The sequence below is a fragment of the Panthera onca genome, chromosome B4, assembly GCF_046562875.1.
Source record: "Panthera onca isolate mPanOnc1 chromosome B4, mPanOnc1 haplotype 2, whole genome shotgun sequence".
Taxonomy (NCBI): Eukaryota; Metazoa; Chordata; class Mammalia; order Carnivora; family Felidae; genus Panthera; species Panthera onca.
In genome coordinates, this window is record NC_138345.1 from 39,146,854 (window position 1) to 39,163,311 (window position 16,458).

The 16,458-nt window shown below is 48.1% G+C and overlaps 1 protein-coding gene across 1 annotated transcript; it reads right to left on the reverse strand.

Moving 5' to 3' along the window:
• Positions 1–2,657: 2,657 nt before the first annotated feature.
• Positions 2,658–14,566, reverse strand: FGF6 (fibroblast growth factor 6). Its single transcript, XM_060658666.2, has 3 exons — positions 13,925–14,566; positions 12,861–12,964; positions 2,658–3,354 (listed from the first exon to the last, which is right to left on the reverse strand). Exons 1-3 carry the CDS (start codon positions 14,268–14,270, stop codon positions 3,178–3,180), a joined length of 627 nt encoding a protein of 208 aa, XP_060514649.1. The 5' UTR covers positions 14,271–14,566; the 3' UTR covers positions 2,658–3,177.
• Between the last annotated feature and the right edge of the window lie 1,892 nt (positions 14,567–16,458).

The following is a 16,458-nucleotide window of genomic DNA, read 5'->3' on the forward strand; positions in this document are numbered from 1 at the left end:
CCAGGGGCTTGGAGTGTGTGTGCTGGACGTGTTGTGGGACATGGCGGCAGAGGTATTAGGCTGTGAAGGGTAATGGTAGGGTATTAATTACAAAATTATATGCTTCTTTCCAAAGGAGGTTCAAAAACACATGGCAAGTGGGAAGGGAAGTGTTGTTAGAAGGCAGTGAATGATGAAGTGAATATATCAACAGCTTCAATGAGGCAGTTGGTTTCTGGTTTCCTCTGAGGTCCATCCATTGCCCTGAGGAAGGTGCAGATTCTACAAGGGGCCTGGAGCTCCCCTATTGGTTCTGAGCTCACCTTCCCCAGCTGAGAATTTCATCTTCAAGGGTGTGCACATATGTTGCTCTCATTTTTATCATTTGTTCTTGAAAAAGGAATAAGGCAGCATCTGGGCTCTTGGAGGCCCAAGTTTGCATGGAGCTGCCAGAGAAGGTTCAAGATAAGAGGGAAGCCAGTGACTACCAAACTCTGTAAACCAGGGTCACAGCTAAGGATCTGGGGGAGAAAGGACCCAAACTGTTTGTAATACATGGCAGCAGGAAGGTGAGGTTCATTCTGTCCCCCTGCTGCTGCCTTTTGGATCCAACAGGGCTGAGAGCTGAGTCCAGGAATCCTTAGATGTGATGATCAGACAGGAGACAACCCTGCATGCCTATGCACAGACACAGTAGCAGGCAAGAAGGGACTGAACTTGCTGGTCTTCCTTTGTTCCTGCCCCTTAACCCACTTCTGTGGATGGACAGTGACTTGTCCTAAGCCACGTACATGTCAAAGAGAAAGCTCTTGGGAGAGACCTCCTCTAGCAGGAGGAGTTTTAGCGAGTCAACGATGCATCCCCCATCCAGGAATATATTCAGAATGTTCAGCAACTGGTGCAACGTAGGCCTTGGTACCGGTTTGAACAGATGCCCGGCTGCTAGTAACCAGTTCCTGTCCAGCAAATGGTGTGCTGGTGCCTCCATGTAGTGACTGACTAGCAAGGCAGCCTGGTCCTAGGCATGTCATAGCATCTCCTTCTCACTCTTAGCATGAAAAATGGGAGTGGACATTTGGGGGAACTCCTTGTCAGTATTTTGGCCCTTTTAGGAGCCCCTAGAGAGATGCAGGAAAGGTCTAGCAATCTGAGGCCTCTCTTTAGAAGTGTGTCCCCTCTCACGCCAAATTGGCTCAGAGATTTAGGAAGAAAGGAGCTAACGCTTTGGGACCTAAAACTTTTCTCCTCACCAGATCATTGTCCGTCCATCCACCCAGCCTTCCTGCACTGCCAGTACATCCCATCAGAAACTGATACGTGCCTTAGGTCCTGAGTGCAACTCAGGTCTGATGTACCCTGTCAAAGAGGCCAGTCAATTACTCTGGACAAGATAATCAGCTTTGTACTCTGCCTCCAAGCAGAACTGCACTTCTAGTATTCTAAATGTTCAAGATGGACCAACTTTCTCCCATTTGACCCAAGACCCCAGCTCCTTCCCGTTTCTTCCAAGGCTTGGCCATGTCCACTCTTGCTCCCAAGCTCTTACTGTTTGTTCAGTCTTTCTGGTTGCTCACCTTGGTGTGGCCTTTTCCTCCTCACCCAGCACACACCCTCCCTGATGTGTGCCAGGCAGAAAGTAGTCAATATGATGTCTCCCTTGGTTTCCAACCTCCATGTCCATCTCACAATCGCTCAGCTCAGATCTATCTATAGATGGCCGCATCTGCAAATAGAGAGGTATGTCGAAGATGAAGGTATTTGCAGCAGATGAGGGGTTGTCTTGCAGGGGCCCCTGAAAGCAGCAGGGTGTCAGGTCATTTTGTAACTTGATGGTTCATGTATGCCGAAAATATTTGCACTCTGATATGGCTCTCTCTGGTTTCAGATTTAGGAACATTCCAATGGTTCAGGAATCTGAAGGCTCCAGGCAGACAACATTTATAGTCACTTGGGGAACCTCTGCTTTAAATACTCTCAAAGGACAGGAGGCAAGAAGGCATTGTACAGCAAGGAGCTGTTTCAGTTTGGCTGCTTGATTTCACAGGATTATCACTCTTCTCTTACTGTAGAGGGGCCGGAGGGGGCAAACTCTGGAGGTCATGGTGCCCATTCTACTGCATCCAGGCATCAGCGTGTATGCAAACTGATGATGACCAAGAAGGAAGTGAGAGTATCAGATGAGGACTTGGGTGAGTTTCCTGGACGTAGCTGGAGAGGAATTATCATCTGCAGTCCAAAGCCTCTCTACTTCCTTCATGCCCTATTTTGCATCCCCTCACCCCTCGCCAAACAGGTTGCCATTATTAGGATCCTTGTCATCTGAGGTTAAAATAAGACCCAGTTCAAAGTGAGGAAAAGTTATGGGCAGGCAGCCTGGCCCCAGCTTGTTCTTGGAGCCACACGCAGCACTGAATCCTCCAGGCAGAATGGCACTCCATAGAACATCCAGTCCCTTCTGCTGCTTCCAGCAGGCCTTCCCCAACTGCCCGAGACACTGCTCTACCCCTTTTCTCCAAGAAGAGGATCATCCCTTCTCCCCCAGCTCCCCAGACAGGGCAGTCCCAGAGCCCTCACAGACAGGAAGTTTGGAACCTGCCCACCTTCTTTCTGGTTTGCAGTTAAACCCTACTTCCTCCCACCCTGCCCTCCCTACCCTTAGAGGACAGCTGTGCCCCACCACCCATGCAACCCATGCATGCCCTAAGTGGCCTCTGGATGGAAGAATGATTGGAAAGAGGCAGAATGGGCACACACATCAATCCAGCTGGTTTGACAAGTGACATTCTTGCAGGCAGATTCCTGCAGCAATGATACTGGGAGAAAGAAACCCAATGCTCTGCAATGCCTTTTCTCAGACCATCTACATGAAGATGTATGGATATACATCAACACACACGAATACTCCCACCCTGGCCTTTTCCTGTGCACGTGGTCATATGCCACATGTACCTTCTTTCCTCAGCTGAGGTCACAGCATGCATCCATTGCCATTCTAGGATGTTGGTCGCAACCTCTCTCTTGGGTTGGTTACATACCATGGGGTCCGGTCACCCAGGGAACCAACTCAGGTCTCCCCAAGTACAGGAAAAGCCTGACTGAGGAGTCATGGGGGGTGGGAGGTAAGGGGAATTGTTCATTTGTGCAAAATTCCAAAACAAAAGATGTTGCTTTCAATCTGTGAGCCTTCTTTGAGGGTCCTTATATCCTGGGGAGGAAGTGAGTGACAGTCATGATCGGGGACACTTTGCTGCCCCGCTTTACCCGTCCATATTTGCTCAGTGCGATGTATGTCCCTCGGTACAGGTCTGACTCGTAGGCATTGTAATTGTTGGGCAGGAGGGTTTCTCTGAACTTGCATTCCTCTTGGAAGCTGGGCTGCAAAAGAAATGGACAAATAACAGAGGCTCAATTATAAATGAGGTGTAGTGGGCCCTCTACCGGGTACACCTCCCTTCCCTTCGTAAGATAGCCAGCAGGGAAACTGAGCCATTCTAGGCCATTCTAGGCCATTCTAGGCCAACCAAATCATGGGAGGGCACAAAGGAAGAGACTTCCAAGCTCTTTTGGACCGCTCTCATGTTCTCCTCTTCATGATAAGCAAATCAAGGCCCAGGGACATGGATGGAGAAAGTCTGTGTCACATGGGGTGGATCTCCTGATTTTCAGTTCAGGGCACTTTCCACCAAGCACCTAGCTGATAACTTATTCCATCAGAGAAAGAACCATAAAAGGATATAATAGGCTTTTCCCAAGTCCACTGTGAGAGGTGGTCTAGTGGAATGGGTTTGGGACCCCAGGCTCTACTTAGTGGTTTTCTGCTTCCTAGTTGTGTGACCATGGGCAGTCTCCTCTCTCAGCCTTGGTTCCCTTTCCTGCAAGCTGTGTGTCTGGGGAGGAGGTGGGGGGGGGGCAGTTAGAGGAGGAGTGGGGACATATGATTCCCTAAGTCCTTTCCAGCGCTATCTGTTAACTATGTTAAACCTTTCTTCTTTCCACTCGTTGCCCCCTCACTCCATCTTTCCCAGGTTTGCCACCCCTTAAAGATGCCCATTCTTGGTTTTGACTTTGAGCCCAGAAGATGCCTGGTGCCTCCTAGACATTCATGGCTCTCTAGAAAAGTTCAGGAACAGAGATGGTAAGGAGCAGTGATTTTTATGGAGAAGAGAACCAGGTTCCCTCTGTGGCAGGTGGTGCCATGGAGTCTGGGGCCAGTGCTAATTTGGTAGAGAAGCGTGTGGAGCACCTGTTCTGAAAATGAGCACTAAACTTCCTGCCACACATCAACAAGTTCATTCCCTATGCATCACCCACGCCCTCCTTTATTCCTAGAAAAGAAGGCCGTTCCTCCCCGGACTTGCAGGGCCAATGCCGAGGGAGGCTGGGGGGATTTCTGTGTTTTGTATAGGGAGTGGTTCTGTAGAGTCTAGAGGAAGAGAGAGCAAGGTGAGAACCAGGAGGTCTGAGATCCAATCTTGAAAGAAACACAGAATGAAACAAAAAGAGAGGTGGGGTGTAATTTCTGACTCCTTCCTGCTGACTGAGGCCATTGGCTATAAAAAGCCCACTCAATGGCTGGCCGGCTGTGCCAAAGGTGTCATCTGACCTTCTCGTACTATGAGCACCCTGGGCTGGCTGGAGGCGGGGGATGGACCAGAGCCTCTTCCTGTTATGAACAGAGGGTGATGAGCTAGTTCCCTGGGCTCCCAGACACCCACAGCTCTTTGGACGCACCTCTCAGACAGCATGTGCAACAGTGTGTGATCCCTGGGGACAGCTTCTTCTTTCTCAATAGACTCCAAGTTCCCCGAGTCAAGGATTGTGTCTTGTCAGGTATGTGACCCTGAGTGGATGATGACTTAATGGGGATGCCAGGAGGACAAATGGACACCCATACATGACCGGCTCCTTCAATGTAGCATAAGAGTGAGCAAGGGTACAGCATGGTGTAAGGAAGGAACACCACACTCACCTTCTGCCCTTCACCTCTCACCCCTTTCCCCACTCAGGCGTCCAGTTTATTGTTTACAAGGCACTTCTACATGTATTAATTTACTTGAGGTGAATGTGAAAGCTTTAGCCAGTCACACCAACTGGCTTCCTAATACCACACTAGGGAATTTGGGTTTTTACAACCTTTAGTTTCCTTTGTAAGGAAATTTGAGGTTATGCTGATGATGATTCACCTCTTACTTCATTCGCTATGTGAACTAGGGCAAGTGATTTAACCTTCTAAGTCTCAGTTCTCTCATCTGTAAAGTGGGGGCATTTAGAATAATTATGTCATAGAATTGGAGCATTAATTGAAATAATGTACAGGAAGTCCATGGTGTAACACCTGACACATAGTAAAATATAAAAAAAAATTGGGGGTATCTGAGTGCCTCAGTCAGTTAAGCATCTGACTCTTGATTTCAGCTCAGGTCATGATCTCACAGTTCTTGAGATTAAGTCCCACATCAGGCTCTGTGCTGACAGCGTGGAGTCTGCTTGGGATTCTCTCTCTTCCTTTCTGCCCCTCTCTTGTTCACATGTGCTCTCTCCTCTCTTTCTCTCTCAAAATAAGTAAACCTTTAAAAAATTCTTATTACTATAATTATTCTCTATCATGAACTACTTTGCATTAAAAGCTCTAAAGGTCTTTGTCTTACCCTGGATTGCTATTCCTGCAAAACCTGCTGTGGGTTATTGGACATTTCCACTTTTAAGCTCTGCAGTTATTGACTGAATGACTGGGAGAACTTGCATGAGAAGAACACAGAACTAGGATACACAGAGGCTGATGCTCTGGCACTGCTCTTTGGGGTCTCTCTGGGCCATGGCCTCTTTACCTGTGCATGAGAGGTAGAAGCAGCCACAGAAGCTGAGACCATTTGAGGGGCAAAGCTCTGAAGCAACACCACTAGGAGAATAGAATCTCAGGATTAACTGTAAAAGGTAAATGAGAAACGAAGCTACATTGATTAAAAGTCTGGTGAAGATTGATGAACAAAATACAGAGTCCAGAAGTAGATCCAAATATATAGCAATATAACATAAAAATGGATTTGAAATTAATATAGAAGTGGAGTTTCAAATCACTGGAGACAGCATGGTGTTGAAACAGCTGGGTAATATCTAATAACAATAATTAAAAATAATAATAAAATTTGACTTATCATTTTATTCCTTACGTTAAAATAAATTCTACAAGTAGCAAAGACCTAAATGTAAAAAAAAGAACCTCATGAGTCCAGAAAAAAATTTTTTTAAATAATCTTGAGTCAGGATGATCTTTTTGATCAGGGCACAAAAAACTAGATGCCATAAAAAAAGCAAAAGGAATACATTTGACTTCTGCCTGGAAAAAAATTACCTTAAACAAAACAAAAATGTAAATGGCAAACTCAGTTAAAAAATAGTTGCATTTGTGTCAGAGAGTACATTTTGTTACTATATTCAGGACCTTTGGACAGTGTTTATGAACAGACCATTCACAGAAAAGGAAATACAACTAGCATATGGACATGAGAAAATACGCCTAATGAGAGAAATGTAAGTCCTAACAGTGAGACCACATTTTTAATTGTTTGATTAAAAGAAATCAGATTTTTGGGCACCTGGGTGGCTCAGTCAGTTAAGTGTCTGACTTCAGCTCAGGTTATGATCTCACGGTTTGTGAGTTCAAGCCTCTTGTCAGGCTCTGTGCTGTCAGTACAGAGCCCACTTCTGGTCATCTGTGCCCCCCTCTCTCTGCCTCTCTTCTGTGAACACACTCTCTCTCTCAAAAATAAATAAACATTAAAAAAGAAATCAGATGTTTGGTAATATTCTTTCATTGGTGAATGCATGAAGACTAGGAATTCTCATTTAATGTCTGTGGGTGTGTATATTGGTATAACCTCTATAAAGAGAAATTTGACAATATCTACAACAATGAAAAAGGAATATAGCTTTGATTAGTAATTCCACTTGTAGGAATGTATCTAACTAGCACACTCCCACTCATGTACAAGAGTTACTCACTGCAGCATTATTTATAATAGTAAAAGACTCAAAACAACAAAGTGTCTATTTGGAGGGGAGTAGTTAATTCAATTATGGCAGATCTACACAACTGAATGCTATTAAGCCATGAAAAAATATGAAACCTTTGTGGGCACTGACTTGAAATGGTCTCAAAGACATACTGTTAAGTGATGAAGCAAGGTTCAAAACGATGTGTAGTATACTCCTATTTGTGTGACCTTTAAAATAACAGTGAGGGTGGACACACAGGGACACGGGGTCTTCCTGGGATGATACATAAAGAGCCAGGACAACATCTTTGTCTGGGGAGGTACTAGTGGCTTCAAAGAGCATGAGAAGGAGACTAAATTCCCATGGCATATTCTTTTACACCTTTCTCCCCACCTTAAACCGTGTTCATGCATTACCTAGTCATCTAAGTAGATTATTTAAAGTGGGAAAGAAATTCAGGATACAAGTTGAGCCAGGAAGTGGAATAAGAAAACATTTATATAAAAAAAAAAAAGAAAAGAAAACAAAACATTTATATCAAAAACGGGTGGTCCCCCTGTGTCCTGGTAGTCCTAGCCCCTGCCACCTGCCACTTTTCCCTCTGTTCTAACTTGTACATCCCTGGAGAGCAACCTGCCCTCAGTCTCCAGAATTCATTTCTGATCTAGATGGTGGTTAAGGGAGAGGATTTGCGTGTGGTTTGCAAACTCTAGAGAGGAAATCAAACCTTGGGGCTGAGGGTGCGAGGGAGAGGAAGGAAAGGAAGAGGAACTGAATGATTCGGGCAAGAAATTCTGAGAGCATCTGCCCAAATCCTCCATTCTAGAACGTGTCCAATTTAAGAATCCAGCCTTTCACAGTGTCTGGGTCCCCTCAAACATTGGTTAAATGTGTATCCTGGTGGTTGTACACATTGTGCCTTGTTCTCCGCTCATTGCATTTTGATTATTCAAATTTCCTGCCCTTTAAAACAATTTTTCCCACTTTTGTTTCTGTCCATTTGGTTCCTTTTCTCTAGCCTTGCTCATATTCCTGGCCTTCCCCAGAACTGGGTACAAATCTAAAGTGAAAAAAGAGAAGTGGATGAAGTTTGCTTTCAAAGCTCTGTCTTTCCTTTGCCTGTCTCTTTCTGTACCCCTCTGCCCTGTCCTTGGGGTTCAGGCGGCAGGAGGCCAAGACCATTTCCCCGAACCCTTTGAAGCAGCTGATGCTTCAGGCCAGTGGGTATTCCCACTGCCCAGACTGATGCCTGAGCTGGTATCCAGACCCAGCCTCTTAATCCACGTCTACTGCATCCTGAGCCCGGTTCTCATGACCCAAGAGTGGTGACTCCTCAGCTCTGGTGAGAAAAGCACTCATGTCAAGTGAGCGTCATGTTAATAAAAGCAGCTACCATATATTATTACTTGAACAAATGAAAATAATTCCACCAGATCACATTTCCTGGGTTTGCCGGGGCTCAGGCCCCAGTGTGACAATGTCTTAAATTCCATGTAGGTCTAATCAGACTTATGTGGAACCAAACTCCAAAGCGATCGGCTCTTACCATGGAGAAGGGCATTTTGCAGAGGGGCTTTGCAGAGGGCTGTTCCAGCCTGTGACCTCTGGCAGAAATGCCCCATGCGGTCTGGGCTGGATGAGACATCCATCCTCTTGTCTTCGGGCAGAGCTAAGTCACCCGGACTGGTGGAAGTGGATGCGTGTCTTTAAAGCTCTTCCTCCCAGGGCTAACCCAGAGCCACTTGCTTCTTCTATTCCTCCTGGGTTGTGAGTGTGCATGGAAGGGGCAAGGGTGGGTGGTGTTTAAGGAGGTGGGAAATGGAGAGAAAAAAAAAGACTCTTTTTCCTAAGACCCTTTCCTCCTGCAGCCTCTGTTTCTTTTTCTGTCCTTAGCTGAAATGGAGAAATAGATAACATCTCTCAGCTCCAAGAGGTCTGTATATTGTAACCCCCTTTCTTAACACACAATGGCATTGTCGATTTAGATGTGTTTGAAAAGCTTTTCAGCAGACATGACTTTCTTGTCAATCCTGTGCAGCTCCTTGTAGCAGGCAGGCCGTGTGTCGGGGAGAGTTGTCTTCAGGGTTCTCGGGTCCCATCCCCCAGTACTTCTACCCAGCAGGTGCTAACACATCCCCTCAGGAATCTGTTCTCTGCTGGATGAGCTTTGCTGCCAGCTGAATGAAGGCATGGCTTGGTCCTCCCCTCTCCCAATGTAATGCCCCACAGAATAAGCAAAGGCCTTGATGGATGAAACAAATACTGTGTTCTCTGCACATTGTCATACTACTATTGATTAAAAGGATGTAGATGCAGTTATAAATAGTAAAACTAAAATCATTTAAAAGCATTACTGAATTCCTACTAGCTTTTTGTCAGTATGCATTTTTTTCTTGGCCAAGGGATTCTTGTAGAGAGTGCCCAAGCCGACCACCAATCTTTAAGTGGGGTTCCTTGATTTTTTTCAATTTTATTTTTAAAAGCATTAAGGATATTGGAATTCACTGATTTCTGCCTCTGTCTACATGGAGAGAGCAGAGGTCCAGGCCCAGAGAAGGCCAGGGATTTTGCCCCACATTTAAGCACGTAGTGGAGGGTAGGTGGGGCAGGAGCTGGAATTTGGGTCCCAATCTGTACATGAGATGCACTTCTTCTGTGGGTTTCAAGAGCCTTACCTGCAGAGCCCTGAGGCAGGTCTGCACACAGCACTGATTGTGTGAATTTAGAGACCTAGTGTCCCATCTGTGAAGGGAGGATAAAGACCACATGCCCCTTCCAGGGCTGCTAGGGGATAATGCTTGGAAAGTACTCCGCAAGATGCCTTACAAACAGTAGGTGCTCAATACCAGGACGGCTATTTATATTGTCTCAGCTGGGAATAGGCATCCTGCCATGGGGCTCTGCGCCCCTCTTTCCTAGAAGTGAGACATGCAGGAAGTCACTTTTCCTAGGTGGGTTTTCTCAGCTCTTCTTCTCTGGCCATGAGTAGTCTCCTGTCCCCACCCCGTGCAAGGGTCCCCTCCCCCCATGAGAAATCTCATTTAGCTGCAGGCGGTAGCAGCTGAGCCTGGGGAGATGAGGCAGCTCTAGGGGCTTAAGGGAAATAGTGTGAATGAAATCATCACCCAGCGGGAGTCTTCCTGGCTCCGGGGATCAGTTGGCAATTGTTTTTTTAGACTGTGATAACAGGCCCCTGAGGGGCAGCGGGAGGGGGTAGAGGTGGTTTGGAAGCATCTGGGGCACAGCCACGCAAAGCATCAATTGTCCAAGCTTGGGGCATAGTTGGGTCACACTCCTGGGTCCAGCCCCACTCTCCTACACAAGCCTGCCCAGCCCTGGGCTCCAGGGAGGACAACCTCCCACCTTAGAGAAGGTGCTCCCGGACTCAGTGCTCCTGGGGTGTGGGAGGGGGAGGGTAGAGTGTGCAGAATGAGCAAGCCTTCCCTCAGGACAGCCCCCCTTTTCCCTGGACTCTCTCATTTCGTGAACCCTCCAGCTCAGGGGCCCACCTGACCCCCTTTGAAGTCATGTGCCCCTGAGGGAGGGGTGCAGGGGTGTCTCCAACATGAGGAGTCAGTTCACACTTACTTATGGAAGGTGGCTCCTTCCCATTTGCTACTCCATGCTTTACCCCTGTGCAGTGCCTCTGACTGTGATTAAAGCTCTGATTTTTGAATGTCATATAGGTTCTCTTACCGGGGTAATGGATTTCTAGTTGGAAGTGGGTACATTTTCCTATATTTGTGCCCTCTCCTTGCCTCAAAGTTGAAAGTCCTTCTGGTAATGCTTTCTGCACTCTGTCCTTCCTTCCAGGAGATCTACCTGCTAAATGGTCCCTTGCAGAGGGTGCCTTAGTCAACAACCCCAGTTCCTGGCTCTCCAATCGGCGGGATCCCAGGCACGGTGCAGGCTGGCGAGTAAGGGCTTTTTGGAAAGACTATCTCCACAAGGAGGGGCCCTGCTTCACCCAAACCTAGGCTGGCCCCAGGCTGGCTCCTATCTTCTCCAGCACCTTTGCACAGAGTGATGTCTGAGAAAGAAAGGGGGTGTCTGAGGATTCCAAACCTCATGCTGGGTTTCACCTGCCCCGCCCTCCAAAGGCTGTGTGGCCTGGTGGTCCCAAACCTGCCTGTGCTACAGAAACACCAGAGAAGCTTAAAAACAACAACAACAAACAAGCAAACAAACAAACTGATCTTTGGTCCCCCATCCCAGCCCTGCCAAATAAGCATCTCTGATGGAGGTCCCTGCAAATCTGTACTTTTAACAAGCTGCCAAGGTGATGGGATGCAAAATGTCCCACACATGTCACTTCTAGGAAAGAAGGGTGCAGAACCTCATGGCAGGGTACCTCGCCGCATCAGCTGATATGATAGCTGCTCTGTATTGAGTACTTACTGTCTGCAGGGCACCCTGTGGAGTGCTTTCCAAGCATTATCTCCCGGCAGCCCTGGGAGGCGCATGTAACTTTATCCTCCCTTTACAGATGGGACACTGGGTTCCTGAGGTCTCTTGTCCTGTCAGGGCAGTGTGCAGACCTGCCTCAGGGCTCTGCAGGTAATGCACTTCACGGCTCTACAGAAGTGCCCTTGGTGAACAGACCAGGGACTGAATTCTGGTTCAGGGTATCACCTAGCCTAGGGCTATTCCTCTTACTTCCAACGCCCACTTTTAATCCACGCCTTGTCTCCTTGACTAAAGGTCACAGGGAGGGACACCTGGGTGGCTCAGTTGGTTATGCATCCAGCTCTTGTTTTGGGCTCAGGTCATGATCTCATGGTTCGTGGGTTATAGCCCTGCATCGGGCTCCTTGTTAATGGTGCAGAGCTTCCTTGGGATTTCCTCTCTCTCTGTCCCTTCCCCCACTTGCTCTCTCTCCCTTTCTGTCTCTCTCAAAAATAAGTAAGTAAACTTAAAGATCACAGGGAAGAGACCACCTGAGCTCCCCTTTGGGTATGTAATAGGCCCCTCGTGTAGGTATAGCCTCGCCAGAACCAGGCACCAATCCCAGATCTCTGCTCACTTCCTGGTGCTCAGTCTGCCTCCAAGGAGAGGTAGAACAGCACTCCACACCCTCCCCATAAATAACTCTGGTATTCCTTCACAATTGCTCAGTGGTCTACCTTTTTATCCTTCTAATTTCTGTCGAAAGAACTCCCAGTGTCTTCAACTTCATAAGGATGTTGTTCCCCCCCACCCCCCGCCGTAGTTTTGGAATAAGCCAAATCATAGGAGGAGAGACCCAGGACTCCGGGGGTCAATAAGAGCAGAGGTTTTAGTAAATGCACTTAGAAGCCAACTAGGTTAACCAAAGGGCCGGCATTCACCTTCCCAGGGTGATCTGTGATGGGGAGCGGGCTGGAGGTTGGGTTCCAGTCCAGAGGGTGGAATAAGAGGATGTTTCTCCATCCTACAGGATCAGGGGTCAGAGGGCTTAAAACCATAGAGTAAAACTTCAAGTTCCTTTGTCTCTCCTCCTCATACTGCGCGCTAGATGGGGTACCTCTCGGGGTCATGGGGAACAGCACCCGGACTGAAAGACAGGCTTGCTTCTCCGGACCTCTCCAGTTCAGGGGGTCAAACCCGACCGTAAGGCTGGGTGACAGCTTTATGCCAGGGTGCAGGTCTCCTTCAGAACCAGCAGCCTCCTGATCTACGGTTCCTATTTAATATTACAAAGGCTGGAAGGCTCAGGAAAAACATGGTCCAAAGCAGAAGCCAGTTAATCGCGAAGCACATGAAACACATGAAGCATGAGCTCACATGCTTCCTTCTTATTCTAGACAAATATTCACTTCTTTATGCAAGCTTTTGTAGCATTTTCTTCAACTGTGTAAGCTGTAGCCCTCAAATAGCCTGGACGTCCCCCAGCCCAGTGGACTCACCGTTGTGTATAATCTCCCTTTACTGTTCATGGCAATGAAGAGGGCACTCTTCACTCCAAAGAGACTCACCACACCCCGCTCCACTGTGGAAATCTCCAGCAGGCCTGACAAAGAAAGGGGGGCCAGGTTACCCAAGGCTTGTGCAAGGCTCAGCGGGACATCAATCTAGAGGTGACACTACAAGGGCACCTCAGCCCATCCCCCAGCTCCTAGAAAGCCAGACCCTTCATCACCTCTATCCCTGATCTCACTTTGGACTCGGCAAGTCCTGCCACTTTACTGTCAAAGATCCACTTCCGCTGGGGAAGTTCTGACATCGGGGTCAGGGATTGCAGCCATATCTACATGAGATTAGCTTTTACAGACTTCACATGAAGTCCTTGCCTGGGGTAGAAACATGAATGCTAATTAGCTTTTTAATAAAGTAGATACTCTCCATGCTTCAACAAATTTCAGCTCATCTAATCTTGCAAACACTGCAGGCACACGGAAGACTGAAGGCTTGTGTGGATCCTGCAGCCCCCAACCCCTCTTGGATGCGGGAATGCACCTATGCAGCAACCCACCAACTTGCAGGACAAGGACCTGGGGACGGAGAGGGCAGGTGGAAATAAAGGGAAAGATGCGCTTCAGTGAGAAATTTTGCAAAATACTTCCTTTCCTTCTTAAAGAGGGAAGCTAAATAAAAATGAGCTTAAGTCGAATCTGGTCCAAAAACCCTTACTTATTTTCACTACTCTTGCCTTAAGGCTTCCTGGCTGGTTCCAGGTGTCTTATATGGGCACAGATGTGCCTTTAACACTGAAGTAATGGACGCCACGGGGGCTCTGTGGGGTGATGGCAAAGGACACCAGAATGCCTGGACCTCAGCATATTAAGCCTGCACCCAGGCAGGGTCAAAGTCAGTCTGGGGGAGGTGGCTCTGCTTATAAGATTCCAAATAGAGAATATGACTTCTGTCCCCTTTATAATAGGCCCCATGCACCAGAGCAAGTCCCCTTCATCTTTTAGCCTTGCTTGCACCCAAGCCCCCAGCTTCCCAACTGGCTGCAGCTTGCACTCACTGTAGGGGTTCTCCTCGTGGGTCCCGCTGATCCGGCCGTCGGGGGGCACCTGGAGGTGAAAGCCGATGCCCACGTTGCAGTAGAGCCTCCTCTGCCGCTTGATCCCCACCAAGTAGCCACTCTCCCAATTCACTCCGGCAATCTCTCCAGCTAGCCCAGCTCGAGACCTTGACAGCAGGGTGCCCCAGCCCCTGGAGTCCAGCAGCGTGCTGTTGGTGCGGGTGCCTGCAGGCGAGGGCACCACCATGCCCACTAGGACGCCTAGGAAGACAAGAGCCCACAGCGTGCCCTGAAGACGTCCTGCTCCCCGGGACATAGTGATGAACAGCCTCTGTCCCAGGGCCATCCACCTTGCCTCTCAGGCACGTGGTCAGAATTAATGGCCCTAAAAATACCGCCCTTCTTGTTTTTCTCCCCTCAGCATGGCGGCAGGGGCTTATTTTTGGAAGGCAGATGAAGGCTGCTGACATGAAACCAAAGCCTGCTTTGGGCACTCGGGTCGGGAGCAGAGGGACCCAGGCTGAGCCGTGGCTGGTAGGGACCATGGCTTGGGGACGGTGTCTAGCTCGCCCGCTTGCTCCGTCCCGAGTCGATTATATTTGATTTGACCTATCTTTATAGTTCAGCAGCCTGGCCCTCCCCTCCACCCATCATCACCCTGACGTCAACTGGCCCAGCTCACTTATCCAAGGCTGTAACATTAATCTGCTCCTGGGCCTGGCTGCCTCCCCAGACCCCCATCACCCTCCCCACACCCCAGGGATTCTGGGAGCCACTGTCATTCCAGCTATGAGGCAGGAATGAAGTGAGCAGGGAGCATCTCTGAGGGAGGGAGGACTTGGCTGGGGGCCCAGGGGAAGAGGGAGGTAAGAGGCCACCCACAACCCAAACTGGGCAAAAGTTCTTGGCCTGGCAGTGCTGGCTTCCTTGTTTAGAGGGCAAAGGGTAAAGATAGTGATAGGGAAAAGCTTGGTGTCAGATGATGACAGTGGCCTATGAGCTACCCTAGAGACCTTTTCATGGAAAGAGTTCATGGTTGAGGGCAAAGTAGGCTCAGGGGACACTGAAAAGCTGATCCCTTTTAATAGGAGAGAACAGAGATTCAGTGATGAGGGGTGGGGAGGTGGTCCCTAGGATTGTCGAGGAAGAGAGGGCTAGGGTCACGCTTCTGCTCGCTGTTCTGGCCATGGCGTTCACCCAGCCAACGGGGTGGAAGTTGTGCTGGCCCCCAACAAAGCCCACTGGCCATTTTCCTACCTGGGCTCATCTTTGGCATCTGACTATTATTATTCCCATTTTGTAGAGAAGTTAAGGGACTTGCCAGAACTTGTAAGCCAGAACCTAGAAAATTGGCTTAAATCCAAAGCCTATGCTTTTAACCCCTGCACGATTGCCTATAGTAGAAGTGAGATTACCTGGCTGGGGCCCACAGATCCTAGTGAGCTCATTCTATGCTAAGAGTACATCATGGAATTATTTCAATAGCACAAAAGGATTCCCCTTCCCACACAGGCTGGAGGTTACAGGCAGCCTGGGGAAACCTCCTAGGATGAGTCTCACTGCCTAGGGACTCTTCTCAGACACCATTCCTCCCCTCTGCTTCCAAGCCTCCTGCTCGGGTCTGGGCTCAAGTCTCCAGTCTCTACTTCTCCCTGCCTTCTGCCTTGCTGCCTCATTCATTTGAATTGATGCTTTGGTTAGAATTTCCGTCAAGCCGTGCATTTCAGTTTTGCCCTAGATATGTTCTCTCATATCCCTGGAAGCCCTAACATCTTCTGCCATTATCCTCTGCAGGTAAAATTAATGGGGAGGGATATATGCACCCCTGCTTAGGATCACCCTCACCATCAGGCCCCCCAGCTTCCCAACCATCCTTCCCCTCCCTGTCACCTCCATTGCCTTGTTCCCAGCCTTACAATCACCAGCACCCCCCTCTCCTACAATAAGGAATGGCTGGCACCTGTGGCACAGATTGAGCCTACTATGTAGGCCTTTGTTGGAAAATTATACAAAAAAAAATCTCTGCAAAGTAGGAGAATCGTGAATAATCCAAAGACAAAATAAAATTACCTTCACCTGGATCTCCAGCTTGATTTCATAAATTTAAGTTTTCATATACATAACAGCAGTGGAGATGCTCTCTTAATGGTGTTCAGTTTGGAACATTGTATTAATCATGCTTGCGGTAGGGAAGAGGCATCCAAGAAGCATGCAAGATGGTAAGAAGTTAGTCTGAAATGAACTCTTGCCTTGGATACTTGGGGATGTGCTCATCGCCCTCACTGTGGGATTCTTCTTGGAACCTATCCACTTTAGGGTTGCCTCAGAGGAGAGTCTAAGCTATAATAAGGTCAATACTATATATCAGTGGTAGATCTCTTTAGATCCACCTTTTCTCAGATTCTTCTCTGTGCAGAGATTGTGGGTGGTGTCTTATAAAGCAATGGGCTTTTGGATGGAAGACACCTGAATTTGAATCCCGACTCCACTATTTATTAGCTTTGTGACATTGCAAAAATTTTTGAACCTCATTA